At 40.4% G+C, this 19,272-nt stretch overlaps 1 protein-coding gene across 7 annotated transcripts in view; it reads left to right on the top strand.

The window, feature by feature from the left end:
- HMG20A (high mobility group 20A) overlaps nucleotides 1-19,272 on the top strand; it is a 106,263-nt gene that overhangs the window by 57,169 nt on the left and 29,822 nt on the right. For 5 of the 7 annotated variants that reach the window (XM_066278311.1, XM_066278312.1, XM_066278310.1 and 2 more), the window contains 2 exons: nucleotides 14,713-14,805; nucleotides 18,040-18,187. In XM_066278311.1, coding sequence (XP_066134408.1) covers nucleotides 14,717-14,805; nucleotides 18,040-18,187 — 237 coding nt within the window. In that variant the 5' untranslated portion in view covers nucleotides 14,713-14,716. Of the gene's footprint in view, nucleotides 1-8,290; nucleotides 8,355-14,712; nucleotides 14,806-18,039; nucleotides 18,188-19,272 lie in introns of all 7 variants that reach the window. The other 2 variants (XM_066278313.1, XM_066278314.1) reach the window with 2 other exon arrangements.

Below are 19,272 nucleotides of genomic sequence, written 5' to 3'. Positions count from 1 at the left end.
GCTCACTTTACAATCTACACAACAGGTATTATCCACGATGGTCACTGTGCAAGAAGTGAGGTCATTGCATAAATAGAAACAGTACATACTACAGCAATAGAATTACCCAGTCATAAGCTGTGAGCGAAACGAGGAAGCTGTCAGTGGCACCCGGAGAGGCAAATCTTTTCCCTCTGGCAGAATACAGGCCAGAGTTCTGTCTGCAGACAGCACCATAGCTGGTACCAGAGCCCGCCCTGAGTGGGCATACCAAACCTTATTGGCCAATACACCAGCATCTGCTGGTTCTATGTGTAGTAAAATAGGAGAACTCATTATTGGCCATAAAGAAATGACAAAGGTGCCCTTCATAATGTTGTCCCCCTGAGTACTCAAGGGATAGTTCACTTCTACCTTAGGTGGCCAGGTGCTGGTTGCCCAAGGAGTTAACTGAAGGTCCACTTCTAGCCCCTTTCCGCATGGTGCCAACAAAGCCACCCACCTCAGATGGGGGGGGGGGCTGTATGGTACAGGGCCAAGTTCATTGAAATCCGCCTTTAGGGAGGGCTGTTGGGGCAGGCAAGAGCACGTTGCCCTGCTGTCCAAAACCTGGCTTGAGTAAAATGTCCTTGGTGCGTATCTGCAACTGAATGGGGGCAGCTGCCCAATGCAGAAGGGCCTCCACTGGAGCTGGGCTTCTCCGTCGAGGTCTCTCATTCAAAATCCAGAGTACTGTCTATAAGCGACATGTCCATCCAGTAAGGGACCTGGTGCCGCCTTCCTGTCGCAGTCCCTGCTTTAAGAGTCCATTATACCACTCAATGATACCAGCAGCCTGGGGGTGGTAGAGGACATGGTACTTCCAGTCCATCCCCAGCTTCACCATTGAACCAGTGAAGCAGTCACTTTCAAGGACCAACGGTCGCCCATATACAACACTCAGGTGGTCCAGAGCCTGTATGACTGCCCTCTGGTCAGGGTTATGAGCGGGGTAAGCAGCAAGCAGCCTGGTAGCAGTATCTACACAAGTGACTGCATATTGGTACCCTTCTGACTTTGTTGAGGGTCCAGTGATGTCTATCTGCCATCGTGTCAGTGGAACACAACCCTCTGGATCTGTCCAGGTGACACTAGTGGTCTCCAAGGGTGCTCCTTGGAACATACTGCACATTGCTCACAGGCTGAAAGTACCTCTGCATAGGACACAGGCAAGTTCTATGCCTTAACTGTACCCCACATAGTTTTCTGTCCTGCATGGAGCAGACCCTGGTGGAGCCACTGTGCCACATCATCTGCAGGCACAGTCTCCAACCACTGTACTCTTGCCATCGTATCTGCCTCATCATTCCCAGGATGGGCTAGATCTTTGAAGTAGTCATTGGTATTTTAATTGTTATTGCATTGAATTTATAAATTGCTTTGGATAATATAGACATTTTAATGATGTTTATTCTTCCTAACCATGAACACAGTATGTGCTTCCACTTGTTTGTATCTTCCTTGATTTCTTTTATCAATGTTTTATAATTTTTCGAGTACAAGTCTTAAATCTCCCTGGTTAAATTTATTCCTAGCTATTTTATTTTTTTGGTTGCAGTGGTGAAGGGGATTGCTTCCTTAATTTTTCTTTCTGACAGTTCATTGTTAGTGTATAAAAATGCCTCTGGCCTGACCTGTGGTGGCGCAGTGGATAAAGCGTCGACCTGGAAATGCTGAGGTCACCGGTTCGAAACCCTGGGCTTGCCTGGTCAAGGCACATATGGGAGTTGATGCTTCCAGCTCCTCCCCCCTGTCTCTCTCTCCTCTCTCTCTCTCTCTCTCTCTCCTCTCTAAAGTGAATAAATAAAAGTAAAAAATAAAATAAAAATAAAAAAAATGCCTCTGATTTCTGAGTATTAATTTTATATCCTGCCACCTTGCTAAATTCATTTATCAGGTCCAGTAGTTTTTTGACTGAGACTTTAGGGTTTTCTATATAAAATAATGATAGTTTTACTACATTCTTTTACAATTTGGATGCCTTTTATTTATTTTTCTTGTCTGATTGCTGTGGCTAGGACTTCCAGAACTATGTTGAATAAGAGTGGTGAAAGGGGGCACCCCTGCCTTGTTTTTTATCTTAAGGGGATTGCTTTTAATTTTTGCCCATTGAGTATGATGTTGGATGTGGGTTTGTCATAGATGGCCTTTATCATGTTGAGGTATGTTCCCTGTATTCCCACTTTGCTGAGAGTGTTGATCATGAATGGGTGCTGGATTTTATCAAATGCTTTTTCTGCATCTATTGAAATTATCATGTGGTTTTTCTCCTTCCTTTTGTTTATGTGATGAATCACATTGATTGATTTGCAAATATTGTACCAGCCTTGCCTTCCAAGAATAAATCCCATTTGATCATAGTGTATGATTTTTTTCATATATTGCTGGATCCGGTTTGCTAATATTTTGTTGAGGATTTTTGCATCTAAGTTCATCAGGGATATTGGCCTATAATTTTCTTTTTTTGTGTTGTCTTTGCCTGGTTTTGGAATCAGAATTATGCTCACCTCATAAGAGGAGTTTGGAAGTCTTCCTTCCTCTTGAATTTTTTGAAATAGCTTGAGAAGGATAGGAGTTAGTTCTTCTTTGAATATTTGGTAGAATTCACTTGTGAAGCCATCAGGCCCAGGACTTTTCTTTTTTGATAACTGTTTCAATCTCATTTATTATAATTGGTCTGTTTAGGTTTTCTGATTCTTCCAGATTAATTTTTGGAAGATTATATGTTTCAAGGAATTTGTCCATTTCATCTAGGTTGTCTAGTTTTTTGGCATACAGTTCTTCATAGTATTTTCTTACAATATTTTGTATTTCTGTTGTGTCAGTTATTTCTCCACTCTCATTTCTAATTTTATTTATTTGAATCCTCTCTCTTTTTTTTCTTGGTGAGTCTGGTTAAAGGTTCATCAATCTTGTTTACCTTTTCAAAGAACTAGCTCCTGGTCTCATTGATCTTCTGTATTGTTTCTTTAGCCTCTATGTCATTTATTTCTGCTCTGATCTTTATTATTTCCTTCCTTCTACTAGCTCTGGGCTTTACTTGCTGTTCTTTTTCTAGTTCTTTTAGATGCAGGGTCAAGTTGTTATTTGAGCTTTTTCAAGCTTCTTAAGGTATGCCTGTAATGCTATGAACTTTCCTCTCAGGACTGCTTTTGCTGTGTCCCATAAATTTTGAGTTGATGTATGCTCATTATCATTCGTTTCTAGGAATTTTTTTATTTCTTCTTTGATCTCATTATTAACCCATTTGTTATTTAATAACATGCTATTTAGTTTCCATGTGTTTGAGTATTTTTCAGGTTTTCTGTTGTGGTTGATTTCTAGTTTCATGCCATTGTGATCAGAGAAAGTGCTCGATATGATTTCAGTCTTCTTAAATTTGTTGAGACCCCTTTTGTGCCCTAACATGTGGTCTATCCTAGAGAATGTACCGTGAGCACTTGAAAAGAATGTATATTCTGCTGCTTTAGGGTGAAAGGTTCTGAAGATATCTATTAAATCTAGTTGATCCAGTATGTCCTTTAAGTCTGCTGTTTCTTTGTTAATTTTCTTTCTTGAGGATCTATCTAGTGATGTTAGTGGCTTATTGAAATCCCCTACTATTATAGTGTTGCTGTTGATCTCGCCCTTTAAATCCATCAAAGTCTGCTTTATATATTTAGGTGCTTCTATATTAGGTGTGTAGATATTTATAATGGTTATATCTTCCTGTTAGATTGCTCCCAGTTGGTCTTCCTTAACTTTTAGTTATCCTGAACTTAGAAATTGGCTCTATCTTCAAAATATATGAAGAATATAGCCACTTTTTACCATCACTAACTACCACTATAATCCAAAGCCCTGTCATCTTTTAGCTGGATTATTGGAGTGGATTCCCAAATGGTCTTACTTCCACCCTTGACCCTCTCCACCGTGCATTTTGTTTTCAAAACAACAGCCAGAGTGATCTCATAAAAATGTTTGGTTCTGTGCTTTAGCTACTCAAAACCTTCTAGTCATTTTTCACTAAAAGCCAAAGTCTTTACTATGACTTATATATACCAGTAGTGGTTGGCACCAATTCAGTGCCAACAGGAATCCTCAATTTGGGGTGCTATGAAGAAGGAAACTTCTTAGTGCAAACAGTTCAATTGCAAAAACAGCGTGTCTATAAGGCAGCTCTATGACCAGGTGGCCCTCGGGCAGGAGCCTCGCTAGATACCCAGCTCTGTTCTGTTCCTTGATGGTCTGCTCTGCATCATTTTGTTTTGTCTTATTATTGGTCTACTCTACTCTGTTCTAATCTGCTCTGTTCCATGCTAGTCTACTCTGGCTGGTGCTGGTCTGCTCATTCTGCTCCAGAAAAATATTTCCAGTGTTTTCAGCTCTCAAAAAGATGCACTCTTCAGTGGAAAGGGAATGTGCGCTCTCAGCCAGGGGGAGCTGACTTACATAGACAGAAGTCCTGCTCCTGGTTTCTGATTGGTCCATCCTCAATCAAACGAGGACTCTAAATCCTTGCAGTTTGATTGTCCAGAAGGCTCTTTCCTGATTGGTCAGAATAGAGCTGCTCTGGTTAGTTAATGAAGATGTTGATGGGGCTGAAGCTGTATAGCTTTGATTGGGGAAAGTCTCAGTTGTATTAGTGAAATGGCATTCCAGGAACTTCTCTATAAGAGCTGCTCAGATGGCAGAAACAGTGCAGGCAGGCAGGTCAGGCTTCTCCCTGAGTTTGCATGAGAGGCTCCCATGTAGAAATAGCTGCGAGGCTCTGCTCTCCTGATTTGAGCCTAGTTAGGCCACCAGGAGCCCTTCTCTATAGGCATTTTCTTTCTCAGGCTCTACATATATATGGTCAGTTCCCCTAGTTAAGCAGTCACATGTCATCTACTATTTTTGGCCTTAGTTCAGTCCAGCCACATTTGCCTTCTTCAGGCACACCAAGTATATACTTAACCCTTGGACAACACAGAGGTATGTTAATATGTATTATATACCGTAATCTTAAAATAATGTAAACTAGGGCAAAGAAAATGTTAAGGAAATCATAAGAAAAAGAAAATACATTGACAATATTTACTTTAAAACTTCACTCTTTTGCACTGGTTGTCCCCCTCCCTGGACCACGCTGTCCTCACTTGCAGGCATAGTTCTCTTTTCATCTCCCCCAGGGTTCCTCCATGAGACCTTCCCTGGCCTCTGTTTAATATTCCAAACATCGTCTTCCCTTGAAATCTGCTTGGCCTCTTTCCTTGCTCCCCTTTTTTCTTAGTACTTATCACTATGTAACATTATTCATTTACTTATTTTATCTTTTTTTTTTGTTGTTGTTGTTGTTGTTTTGTCTGTCCCAGTAGACTGAGCTATATGGGACAGGGATTTTTGTCTGTTTTGATCACTTCTGACTCCAATACATACAAAGTACCTAAAATGTTAGATACTCAATAAACCCTTATTGAATGAATCTTCTCCTAAAATACTCTACCAACAGTTTTTAAAGTCAATAGCTGTCCTAGTTATAAGAGCCTGGGCTCTAGATTTCAGAAATAGAGAGCTGTTTTCTGTCCACCCCAACCCCAGCCCAAAGCACACCTTTTTATGCTCTTCCCTTGAAGCACCCCTAAGCCTTACAATATACTGTACTAATCTCTCCCATTCCACCCCCAAAAGTATAAGTAATTATTCCCAAATTAGCTAGCCTTATCTTTCCCCATTCATCTCCCTACCAATACCTATAGAGAAAGAGTTCTTAACTGAATTTCATTTAACTGAACCCTAGTGAACTGCCTGGACAGATTAGCCATTGTTCTTATTCCCTCCTAAAACGTATTGATTAATGACCACAGTTTACTGAATGCTTTTAGCTAAATATTCACAGCTGGTCGATTGTTCTCTAGTAAGCATTTGTACTGGCACTTGCTTCAGTTAAATTGTTTGTATATCAAATCCGTTGTATTTATTCCTAAAGCTGTCTATATCCAGTCTACCTTATAATGAATTATATAATTATATTAAATATACTATAGTATATGCTAATTTTTTAAAGATTTTATTTATTTATTTTAGGAGAGAGAGAGAAGGTGGCGAGGAGCAGGAAGCATGTACCATGATCAGTCAAGTGCAGGGTTTCGAACCAGCAACCTCAGCATTCCAAATCAATGTTTTATCCACTGCGCCACCACAGGCCAGGCGATGCTAATTTTTTAATTAACAAACTTTTTAAATTAGTTTTAAGTTTATAGCAAAATCGAATGGAAAATGCAGTGAGTTCCCGTACATCACCTTTCTCCATTCCTGCACACCCTCCTCCAGTATCAGCATGTGGACAAGGCCTGCCGGGGGTGAGGACTACGGAGACGCAAAGACCCGACTCCAGGGACCAGGTTCAGTGATGCAGATCCGATTTATTCAGGAAGTAAGCTAGCTTATATACACAGGTTCAGCCTATAGGGTGTTACAGCATGTCCTTCACAGCCAATGGCCACAGTCCAGGAGACCAGCCTCAAGGCCAGGAATAAGGAATAGGGAATCTTTTTAGAAAAGTAAGTCCTACCAAAAGTCTCTTTGTTTAAGAGAAAGTTCTGCTAAGAGTTATTTATGCTAAGGCCCTTTTCTATATTTCAGCATCTCATTGTTTTCATTTCCAGTTTTCTAATGACGTATGATACTGAACATTGTTTCATATGCTTACTTGCCATCTATATATCTTTTTTGGTGAGAAGTCTATTCTCTCTGCTTCTGTTTTCTAAAAGATATTATAGAAAATTGGTATAATTTCTTCCTTACATGTTTGGTGGAATTCACCAATGACTCTTCTGAATCTGATGCTTTCTGTTTGGAAAAGTTATTAAAATTGTCTATTTCTTCTTATGAGATTTGGCAGATTGTATCTTTCAAAGAAGTGATCCATTTCATCATGGTTATCAAATTAATGGGCATAGAATTGTTCATAATATTCCTTTGTTATCCTTTTAGTGTCCATGAGCTCTGTACCCCTTTTTCATTTCTGATATTAGTAATTTGTGCCTTTTTTATTCTTAGGCTGATTAGAGGCTTATTGATTTTATTGATCTTTACAAGGAACCAGCATTTCATTTTTTGATTTTCTCTATTGATTTCCTATCTTCAATTTTATGAATTTCTGCTCTAATATTTTATTTATTTAGCTTCTGCTTACTTTGGACTTAATTTACTCTTATTTTTTTAGTTTCCTAATATGGAAGTTTAGATAGTTGATTTTAGATTTTTCTTCTTTTCTAATATATTTATTCAGTGCTATAAACTTACCTCTAAGCACTGCTTTGATTTGTCACACAAATTTTCTTAAGTTGTGTGATTTTCTTTTAATTGAAGATATTTTTAAATTTCTCTTGATTTCTTCTTTGACTCATGTATTATTTAATAGTACATTGTTTAATATTAAGTATTTTGGGGGGTTTTTAGCCTCCTCTCTGTTACCTGTTTCTAGTTTAATTTTATTGTGGTCTAAAGCAAATACTGTATGCCTTCTCTTTTAAATTTATTAAGATGTGTTCTATGGCCTAGAATTTGGTTGGTCTTGATGATGTTCCACATAAGCTTGGAAAGAAAGTATAGTCTGCTGTTGTTGGATGACTCCAGATTGATTCATGGTGCTATTGAGCTAAACTTTGTGCTTACTAATTCTTTACCTTCTGGATCTGTTGATTTCTGATAGTGGGGTGTTCAGGTCTCCAACTGTAATAGGGGTTTATCTATATCTTTGTCTAATTGACATTTAAGGTGATGACATAGTTGGGTTAATATCTACTGTATTTGTTGCTATTTTTTATTGCCATTGTTTTGTTTTTTGGTTTTTGGTTTTGTTTTGTTTTTTACTTCCACACTTTTTCTGCTTTTTGGGTATTAAGTGACGATTTTATATGATTACAGTTTCTCTCCTTTCCTACTATAACGATTTTTAAAAAATCTTTTAGTGGTTTGTTGCCCTAGACTTTACAGTATATATTTACAACTAATTCATGTCCACTTTCATGTAACACTATATTTACAACTAATTCACGTCCACTTTCGTGTAACACTACTTCTTGACAGGTTGTTCAAGTGCCTTATAATAGCAAAGTTTTCCTAATTCCTCCCTCTCATCCCTTCTAACATTACTGTCATTCATTTCACTTAGACTAAGTCCATGTGTATAAGCATACCTACTGATGCTGTTACTACTCTGGACAGACTGTTGTTAGATCAATTATGAATGAGGAAAAAGTGATTATACTTTCACTTCTTCTCTAATGCTCTTTCTTTTTTTACATAGATCCAAGTTTCTGACCTATATCATTTTTCTTCTCTCTGAAGAACTTTTTAACACTACTTGCAAGGTAGGTCTGCTAGATACAAGTTTCTTCAACTTTTGTTTGTCTGAGAAAATCTTTATTTCCCCCTCACTTTTTTTGTAAGATAATTTCACGAGGTACAGAAATTGAGGTTATTGAATTTTTCCTGTCAACACCTTAAATATTTCACTCCACTCTCTTCTTGGTCACATGTTATCTAAAGAGATGTCAGATACGTTTCTTATCTTTGCTAAAAATAAGAAAGGTACTTTGTTGGGTCTGGAGCTTCTTTAAAGATTTTTTTTTTCTTTATCTTTGATTTTCTTTAGTTTGAATATAATATTCTTAGCTGTAGTTTTAGGTGTCTTGAGAATTTTTTTTAATACTTTATTTCTATTTGGTGTTCTGAGCTTCTTGGATTTGTGGTTTGGTGTCTGATCTCACATTAATTTGGAGATATTCTCCATCATTATTGCTTCTGCTCTTTCTCTCCTCCCCTAGAATTCCCATTACATGTGTGTTAGTTACATGGTTTGCAGAGGTCCCCTAGGTTTTGAGTATTATGTGTCTTTCCGTCTTTTTTCCCTTGGTTTTTGCTTTTAGAGTTGTTTTGTTTTGGGGTTTTTTTTTCTGAAGTGAGAAGTGGGGAGGCAGAGAGACAGACTCCCATATACACCCGACCGGGATCCACCCGGCATGCCCACCAGGGGGCGATACTCTGCCCATCTGGGCTGGCCTCTGTTGTGGCCGGAGCCATTCTAGTGCCTGAGGCAGAGTCCATGGAGCCATCCTCATTGCCCCGGCCAGCTTTGCTCCAATGGAGCCTTGGCTGTGGGAGGGGAAGAGAGAGAGAGAAAGGAGAGGAGGAAGGGTGGAGAAGCAGATGGACGCTTCTTCTATGTGCCCTGGCCAGGATTCAAACCCGGGATTTCCACACGCCAGGCCGACACTCTACTTACTGCTGAGCCAACTAGCCAGGGCCTAGAGATTTCTTTTATCATATTCTCAAGCTTAGAGTCTCATCAGGCATGTCTAGTCTACTAATGAGCCTGTTTGGACAGACTTCATTTTTAATCCAGTGTTTTTGATCTCCAGCATTTTTAGAATTTCCATTTTTCTGTTATGTATCTGTTCTTACATGTTGTCTACTTTTTTCATTAAAGTTCTTAACATATTAGTCACATTTTTAAAAAAAATACTGGTCTGATAATTTCAGCATTTATACCATATCTTACTCTGGCTCCAATGCTTGTTCATTCTCTTCAAACTTTTATTTTTGTTTTTAAGCACGCCTTGTGATTTTTCATTGAAAAGTTGACATGATACCCTGGGTGAAAGGAACTGCTACCTGGGCCTTTAGTGAAGTGATGATAGGTGTGGGGGAAGGAGAAGCGTTCTGTGGTCTTGTGATTAGGGGTTCAGTGTCTTGGTGAGCCTGTGCCTATGGACTATGCACTTCAAGAGTGCTTCTCAGGTTTTTCCCTCTTTAGGTTTGATAAGATGGCTTGAGGGGCTGGAGTGACCTCTCCCTATCACTCCTAAAAGCGTATTAAGTGTGTGGAGAGTTGGGATCTCTCATGCATTGCTAGTATGAATGTAAAATGGTTCAGGTGCTTTGGAAAACTGTTTGGCAGTTCCTCAAAATGTTAAACATGGAGTTCTCATATGACCCCATTCTTAGGTGTATGCCTAAGAAACGACTCAACAATCCCATTCCTAAGTGTATGCCTAAGAGACGACCCAACAATCCCATTCCTAGGTATATGCCTAAGAGAATTGAAAACATCTGCACACAAACTTATACACAACTGTCCATAACCAGCATTATTCACAAAAAGCCTAAAAGTGTAGAAACAACCCAGTTCTATCAGCTGATGAGTGAATAAGCAAAATGTGCTACAGCCATAGAATGGAGTATTTTTTATCCATAAAAAGTAATGAAGCCCTGGTGCATACTACAGTGTGATGAACCTTGAAAACTTTATGCTAGGTGAAAGATGTCAAACACTATAGACCACATAGTGTATGACTTCATTTATATGAAATGTTCAGAATAAGTATATCCATAAACACAGAAAGCAGATTAGTGGTTATCGGCATCTAGTGGAAAGGGTGAGTGGGGAGTGACTGCTAATGGGTGCAGAGTTTATTTCGGGGTGGGAGAATGAAGATGTTGTAAAAATCAGTTATGGTTGTTAGTTAAACTACCTTGTAAATATATGAAAGCCACTGAATCGTACACTTGCAAAGGGTGAATTTTATGACGTGTGAATTATATGTTTAAAAAATAAAGCGGTTTAGGATGGCGTTTGGTGTGAGTGTGGGAATTGTGGAGAGTTAAGGCTAAGAGGAAGAGTGGTTGAGTTAGGGTTCAGTTGGTTGGAAAAATCTAACAGAGCTGATATGGCCATTGAGAAATACCCTAAGAACATGTAGAATAACTGCTAGAATATTGAGGCCCTGTTGTGGTTGGATATCATACATTTATAGTAGCACACTTTATTTTATGATTTCTCTCTAGCACCATCTTGAGCTAGATACCCGAGTTGATCTACATCTAGTGTATAGAAGGATAGTAGGGCAAAGGACTTGAGAGTGTTGGCAAAAGAATATTTGAGACCCTGGCCAGGTAGCTTAGTGGGTTAGAGCCTCATCTGGAAATGCCAAGGTTGCAGTTCAATCCCCAGTTAAGAGCACATATGGGAAGCAACCAGTGAGTGTGCAACTAAGTGGAACAGCAAATGAATGCTTCTCTCTCTCTTTTTCTCCTCTTGGCCTATCCCTCCCTCCCTTTTTCTGTCTTTCTGAAATCAATCGAAAAAATATATATTTGAAATATAGCCATGGCATATAAACCTGTAGGAGAAGGGGAAATCAGTGGTCAGTGAATAGAGGTTTATGTAATTAAAAGTCAGTTGTACTACAACTATTGGAAGAGCTGAAATAATTGGAGGTAGTGGTCAAAGGTTTTTGAATTTGAGGTTGGTATAGACATGTGACGTGATTTTTTAAGAAACTGGGAGTTTTGCATAAGGTAGTACGGAAAATGAGGGTGGAATTCTACCTCTCAACTCTGAGACACTATACAATTGGGGAGGAAATACAGTGCATCTTCACTTGAGATGACTTAGTGAAGGGGATTCACGTATGTAAAGTAAGAAAATGGCACATGAAAAGAGCCAACCTTAGAAAACAAGTACATTGGAAATAACAGTTTCATTGTTACGATCATTCCTTTTGTCGGGAAAAGCTATTAGAACAATCTTAATTGAGGAACATTTTTTAAGCTCTGCCTGACTTTCTTTATTCTGGCCCCATGTTGACCAGAGCAATGTCTTGATTATGATTTGGCTCCCCATATTACAACAGGGAGAGAATGTGTTGATTGGCCAACATGTATCTTATGTGCATAATATCATTCTCCTTAGATTTTTTTTTTTTTCACAGAGACAGTCAAAGAGAGGGACAGACAGGAACAAAGAGAGACGAGAGGCATCAATCATCACTTTTTCGTTGCAACACCTTAGTTCATTGATTGCTTTCTCATATGTGCCTTGACCATGGGCCTTCAGCAGACCGAGTGACCCCTTGCTCAAGCCAATGACCTTGGGTCCAAGCTGGTGAGCTTTGCTCAAACCAGATGAGCCCACACTCAAACTGGCGACCTCAGGGTCTCAAACATGGGTCCTTCTGCATCCCAGTCCGACGCTCCATCCACTGCGCCACCACCTAGTCAAGCACTCTCCTTAGAATTTTTATAATCATCATTAAAATATCTTAAATTGGCACTCTGTTTTATATATCCATTTTTTTCAGTGAGTGGTTAGTATTAGAGGGGATTTTTAGATTTCCAAGGTTCAGACCCAGGTTCAAAGTGGAAGACCAAAGTAATACCATTTTTCGAGCCTTCCAAGTGCATGATTGACCTATCTGTGTAAACACCAGCAGAGAACCAGATTGGTGTACTATCTTGCCTTTATACATAGCTCTCTTCTTTCCCCTTTTAGGGCATCATTTCTAATATTTCCTAAGTGCTTGGCACAGACTCTCAAAGTTCATTGTGACCTCTGTGCTGGGACATGGTGAGGCACAGATGCACGCAGGGCTTTGGCAGTCAGTGGTGGTAGCTGTGACTCAGTTTGAGTCCACCCGCTCAGTGACCATATGAAAGCTGTCTTGCAGGGTCCCAGGCATCTTCTTGGGAATCATTTTATTTTCCAACTTAGGAAACGAGTTTAGAGGCCTTTGGGTTTCACTGGACCGTTTTCTTATTTCCTTCTTTTGTTAATCTTGGCCACTAACCTTCCACCCACTTTATTTGTCATTTTTTAAGGACCTGACTGTTCAGTAACACTAGAAAAAATACATTTGAAGCCATGTATAGTATTGAGTAAAACAAATTTTAGGATTAAATATAAAGAAAAAAAAATGTGTTCTCTGAACTTCCTTTGTTTATATGATCTGTTTAGATGTTAAGATTGTGAAGTCTAACTGCCTCCCCACAATTCAAGAATAACTAGATATCTGGGAAACTCTTAAAGAGGGTTGTGTTGTCGTAATAAATGAAAGGCACGTCATCTGTCTCCTCCGAGAAAACATCTTTCAAGGTGCGGGACGGACATCAAGACTTCAGATGCTGAATCTTGAAGTTCTTGAAAGGCTATTTATTTCTAGGGAAACTTTAATAAAGAAGCCAGTAAAATGAGTCCTTTTAAGGTTTGGGGATATATGCCTGGCTATTTGAATGTTTCCTCATGGTCTACAGTTCAACTGTATGCCATCTAATTGATTAGTTTTCTTTTGGTAAGGTAAATATTGGTGTAAGGTAATATTAGTTTTTAAAGCCTGGGCTCTAATCTGGTCTGTGAATTAAAACTTAAGTACATTTGTGGCAGGGTTATTCTAGAAAACATCTAGAATGGAGTTTTACAGGACTTGTTAGCGTCCCCGTAAACCCTCCTATCTTTAAGATACTGGAAAGGGTTAGCAAGCAGCCTTGCGCATGGAAGAACCTCCACTCTGGCTGAAGAGCAGTCCTTCTGTGCTTCCCATGTGCTACCCACTGTAGTGGATAATACATGAACAGAGGTGCGTTTTCACACATAAAACTATTTATGTCACTTGGTGGGCTAAATAAATGTAGAACTGGAAATGAGAAAATAAGAATGAGAAATAAGTCATCTGTCTGGAAGTAAATTCCTCTGTTGACTATTCAGAACATGGTGTTGGCATCGCCTGCCTTTTCTTCCTTATTCCCAGCCCAGTGGAGGAGCCAGGCTCTGCCTGCTGTTGGGCTTCCCCTCCCACTGGTGGGTCACTAGAGGCCACAGCGGGCGACAGACAGCACCTGAAGTAACAGTGGAGGGAAGAAGCTCCTACATGAGTTCCTCATCGGCCTCTCAGTTCTCCCAGCTGATTGAGGCACTCTATTTCTTGAGTGTTTTGCAGTTCCACTTAAGTGGCTGACGTTTAGGGTCACCTTTGAGTGTTTTTGTGATGATCACTTTCATAATGAAAGGGAGGCTGCTTCTCTTAGTTGTAGTGAAACCCTGGGTTGGAGCACGGAGGGGAAAACTTTTTCTGCAGGGATTCGCTAGATGAAATTACTCTGTCACCTTGTCCATTTATCCTTTCAGTCTGATCACCTCCAGTTCTAAGTGATTTGTTTTCTTCAGTTGAGCTTAGTTTCCTGGACCCAGGTGCATGCATTTCTGCTGCTGGCCATCCTGGTAAGGCACAGCATGCTTCTGACCTGGAAGTCTGGTTTCTCTGCCTCTGACCCACATCAGTGTGCTCTCCGTCCTCCCTTCCTTTGCATTACTTCCTTTTAGAGGCTCAGTCTGTCACCATTTAATCTCAGGATAATTCATCCGCGACTGAGGACTACTAATGCTGTCATAACAATACCTTTCTTTCTGTAATAACACTCAGAGCACTTATCATCTTAACCTTTCTCTGTTTATGAAGCATTTTCAGTTTAATCCTACACAATAAACCTGTGGGTAAGTCAGCAGTTTTGCCTCAGATAATAAGATTGTATCTCAAAGATGTTGAGTAACTTGCTCTGGGTTGCAGTGCCGCTTAACAATTTCTACAGGAAATGAAGAATACTTTTGAAGATATTCTGAATAAACAGAAAAGGAATTTTCCATAGTGTGTCTCAGTCTTAAAAATATCTAACTATTTTTGGTCTGTTCAGTTGATTAAGACCAGGTTTCAAAGCCCATTCTATAACCACAAAGTTTAAATTGATGTGTCCGAGTTAAGAAAATAAATATTCAGGCCAGTTTCTCTCTCCTGCTGCTGATGTGATAAAGTTAAGGAAGGCTGGCTCTTAAATTAGTGGAACTTGAACTAGAAGTAATTAAGCCATTAATCATTTTTTATTCTCTCTTCCTTTTAGAGAGATGGAAACTTTGATGACTAGTTCCACTCTGCCTCCCCTTTTTGCAGATGAAGATGGCTCCAAGGAGAATAGTGATCTGGCTACAGGCGGGTAAGCAGCTGGTTTGAGACCTCTGCCTAGGCTTCAAAACAAAGCTTCTGGCAAAGCCTAGGTGCTAAAGAGCCAGTTTTATGTCATAAGAATAGACGGTAGGTTGTTGGTGCTTTGCAAAGTGAGTGCTGCTGTGAGCTGCTTTATAATCTGCATTTAGCTATCACCTGCCCTGCTCTGGCTCCTGGGAACAGCAGTGTATGGGGTCCAGCAAACATCAGCACCACCCAGTTAAGGGAATTACCTTGTCACCTTTAAGGAAATACCTGCCACAGGGCTAGTTCTGAAAGTCATATGTATTTTCTGTTTGGAATGCCACAGATATGAAAACAGTTTTTTTCATAAAGGTCAGAATTTTTTTTTTAAGACCAGATTTTTTAAATGCATATCTTTTTTTAAGATGCCTAGAAGCTCCAGCTGACTTCTGTTCCATTTTGTTCTCCTGTCTCCCTTCTTTGCTCTTTTTTTGGACAGATAAGTAAATGCATTTTCAAAAGGGCTAATAACAGTAGTCCTTCACATGAAAATCACTTGCACTTGAATTTTTATCTTTTCTGTTTAGAAGTTAATTTGCCAAAGAAACGTACTCACTAATAGATTGAAGTGTTGACTGATACCCGAGATGAATTATTTTAATATTCTATAGAGCCCTTTAAAAATAGACCACACTTAGTAATTCTAATTCCTCCCTTCAGATTTACTTCCTACTTCATTAATATCTGCCCCTCACCTTACTATTCAGTCTTGTTCTACAAGGTTGCTGAAGTCCGCAAATTGCTAAATCCAGTTCATTCAATAAAATTTTTCTGAATGTCTGCTAGGTGCTAGACACTATTCTAGGCACTATATTACTATATGTGTGTGTGTGTGTACATATGATCAGAAAAGCAGACATAAATCTCAGCCCTCGTAGAACTCACATCCTAAGGGAAGCCAGACAAAAATTGGATAAATAAGTAAAATACATTGTGTCCGTAAAGTCATGGTGCACTTTTGACCAGTCACAGGAAAGCAACAAAAGATGATAGAAATGTGAGATCTGCACCAAATAAAAGGAAAACCCTCCTAGTTTCTGTAGGATGATGTGGCAGCATGTGCACGTGCGCAGATGATGACGTAACACTGTGTATACAGTGGAGCAGCCCACGGCCATGCCAGTTGAGATGTAGATGGTACAGAGGAAAGATCAGTGTGTTCTGTGGCTCGCTAAATTCGAATCCATGACACAAGTGCAACACGAATATCGGCGTATTTATAACAAAGCACCAAGACATTAATCACTTAAAACAGAGAATCACAGACGTTACTCACTCTGTTACACCAGACGTCCTTACCCGTGTGTGGCAAGAACCTCACTATCATTTGGATGTGTGTAGGGCAACAAATGGAGCCCACATCAAACTGCACTAAATAGGTATGAAACTGGGAGAGTTTTCCTTTTATTTGGTGCAGATTTCACATTTCTATCGTCTTTTGTTGCTTTCCTGTGACCGGTCAAAAGTGCGCCATGACTTTACGGACACACTGTATATACTATGTGTTGTTTAGAACCATAAGTTAGCCTGACCAGGCGGTGGCACAGTGGATAGAGCGTCAGACTGGGATGCAGAGGACCCAGGTTCGAGACCCTGAGGTCACCAGCTTGAGTGTGGGCTCATCTGGTTTGAGCAAAAAGCTCACCAGCTTGGACCCAAGATAACTGGCTGGAGCAAGGGGTTACTCAGTCTGCTGAAGGCCCGTAGTCAAGGCACATATGAGAAAGCAATCAATGAACAACTAAGGTCTCACAACGAAAAACTGATGATTTATGCTTCTCATCTCTCTCTGTTCCTGTCTGTCTGTCCCTGTCTATCCCTCTCTCTGACTCTCTCTGTCCCTGAAATAAATAAATAAATAAATAACCATAAGTTAAAAAATAAAGTAGGGATAAGAAAGGGTTAGGGTTCAGTTTTTAATAAGATGGCCCAGAACAGCTTTAATGAGAAAGTGACTTGAATAAACACCTAAAGAAGTAAGATGTTTAGCCTGCAGTTGTCTGAGGAAGATGATTCTGGGCAGAGGAAAGAGTGCATGCATGCCAAAGTCCAGAGCTAGTTCCTACCTTTTAGAAATAGCCAGTGGCCAATGTGGCTGGAGGGGTCGTGATGGATACCGTGCTTTTCAGACTATAATGTATGTGTGAACTGCCTAGGTAGCGTATGGATGTAGATTCTGAGTCAGAAGTTGAGATAGGAGAAGACTGTTTCTCTTTTGTCATCTTCCTTCACCTCTCCCACTGCTGCCCCCAGAAAACCTCAGACTCGTGCCACATGAGACAGGGCAAGTCAGTCTGGGACCCTGCCGTTATCTGTCTTCTTCTGAGATCTGGTTTGCTGACTCATGTGAAACAGTGGTGGGAACAGAAAATAAATATATCTATCTGATTTGTTAACATTTATACCTGAACCTACTGAACTTGATAATACCATTTTCAAATGACCTGGTTGTCAATAAACACTGTAATCCATGAAGGATTGGTCTGTGAAATGTACCATAGATATTTCTCATGCCCTTCAAGAACGCTCTTTCATGGGCTCTGGCCAGGTCACTCAGTAGGTTTGAGCATTGTCCTGATACACCAAGATTGTAGGTTTGATCTCTGGTTGGACACACACAGGAATCAGCCATTTGATGCATAAATAAGTGGACAACAACAAATTGATGTTTCTCTCTCCCCTCCTCTTTCTTTCTCTCTCACTCCCTCTCCCTCTCCGTCCATCCTTCCTCCCCCCTCTAAAGTCAATAAATAAAAATATTTTAAAAAGAAAAGAAAAGAAACCTCTCTCATGCTGGGAGCAAACTGCTTCCACAGTTTCCACCGCTACTCTCCTTTCTATCTGTAGCATTTTCCCTTTACACTGGAGATACATGAAAGGTAGCCTATGAAGTCAGACTGCTGCATTTTCAGAACTAAGTGTGTTGAGGGGAGAGGTGATATTTTGGGGAAAGATCATAGCTGTTTCTAGTAGACTTCTTCATGGAGTGACATGGATCTGTCAGGCACTGGCCCCATTTATTAAACGCTCTGTAGCTGATGTGGAGACATGGTCACACTCACACAGAACGAGGGGCATTAATTAGTTCAGGGATTGGTCTATGCTTCTGCTGACAGAGATGTCTATCCTGACCCTGGTGCATCCGAGTGTTTGATGCTGTCAATGATGAGCTGGTGCACTTCTGCCTGCTATTTTCCAGGCTGACCCACCCAGAGATTCCCTACGGTGGTGGAGCCATGTCATCAACCAACAACCCAGAATTTGTGGAGGGTCTTCCCCAGGGCCAGTTGCTTCAGAATGAGCCTTCAAACACTGCAGAAGGCAGCGAGCAGAGGCATGAAGATGAGGTAAGCTGGAGTAGCTCCTCTTGTCTCTGGTCTCTGAAGCGTCCAAAGAAGCAGGCAGCGGCCCTGGCTGGTTGGCTTAGTGGTAGAGCGTCGGCCTGGTGTGCAGGAGTCCTGGGTTCGATTCCTGGCCAAGGCACACAGGAGAAGTACCCATCTGCTTCTCCACCCCTCCCCCTCTCCTTCCTCTCTCTCTCTCTCTCTCTCTTCCCCTCCTGCAGCCAAGGCTTCATTGGAGCAAAATTGGCCCAGGTGCTGAGGGTGGCTCTGTGGCCCCTGCCTCAGGCGCTAGAATGGCTCTGGTTGCAACAGAGCAACGCCCCAGATGGACAGAGCATCGCCCCCTGGTGGGCATGCCAGGTGGATCCTGGTGGGGCACATGCGGGAATCTGTCTGACTGCCTCCCTATTTCCAACTTCAGAAAAATACAAAAAAAAAAAAAAAAAGAAACAGGCAGCAGGTGGCCATCATCTGGCTGTCTTACATTCTGCACAAGTGTCTGCTTCATATTTCTTGTTTCACATAGAATCATAGGGATTGTTTTAATAACATAAAGACAGGTAGATTCTTTTTTCCCATGACTAAAAAATTTATACTTACATCATATGAGCTGTTCAACAACTATTTGTTGAATGAGTGAATAAGTTATTTGATTAAATAAGTAATTGATGAGAAGTCCACATGCCCATGTTCCATACCACACCCTGCAACGTGGGGTCATGTGCCCAGAGAGTTCACACCACTTACCAGCCATTCTGCTTTCTACAGGGGCCATCTTTAATTCATACAGAGGTTGCGTACCAGCCTATGGAGTCATGTCTTCGCTAGACTTTCAGTGTTGCTGACAAATAGCTGATGACATTGTCTATGGTTTTTAGCCATAAAAGCCACCATTCATTTTTATCTTTTTTCATATTTTGAAAGAGCTGATTTCTTCATGTTGGCATTCTTAAAGGTTATGATGAATGCCCAAAGCCATCTTAATAAACTCCTTAGTGGATTTAATGTTACTTGGTTTGCAAAAAAAAAAAAAAAAAGCCTGATACCAAATACACCATTTGCCTGGAGGGTGGGTTACTGTACCACTT

Source organism: Saccopteryx bilineata, chromosome 4 (assembly GCF_036850765.1).
Source record: "Saccopteryx bilineata isolate mSacBil1 chromosome 4, mSacBil1_pri_phased_curated, whole genome shotgun sequence".
In the NCBI taxonomy this organism is placed as follows: domain Eukaryota; kingdom Metazoa; phylum Chordata; class Mammalia; order Chiroptera; family Emballonuridae; genus Saccopteryx; species Saccopteryx bilineata.
The sequence above is the reverse complement of the archived record's forward strand: the minus strand, read 5'-3'. Positions and strand labels throughout refer to the sequence as shown.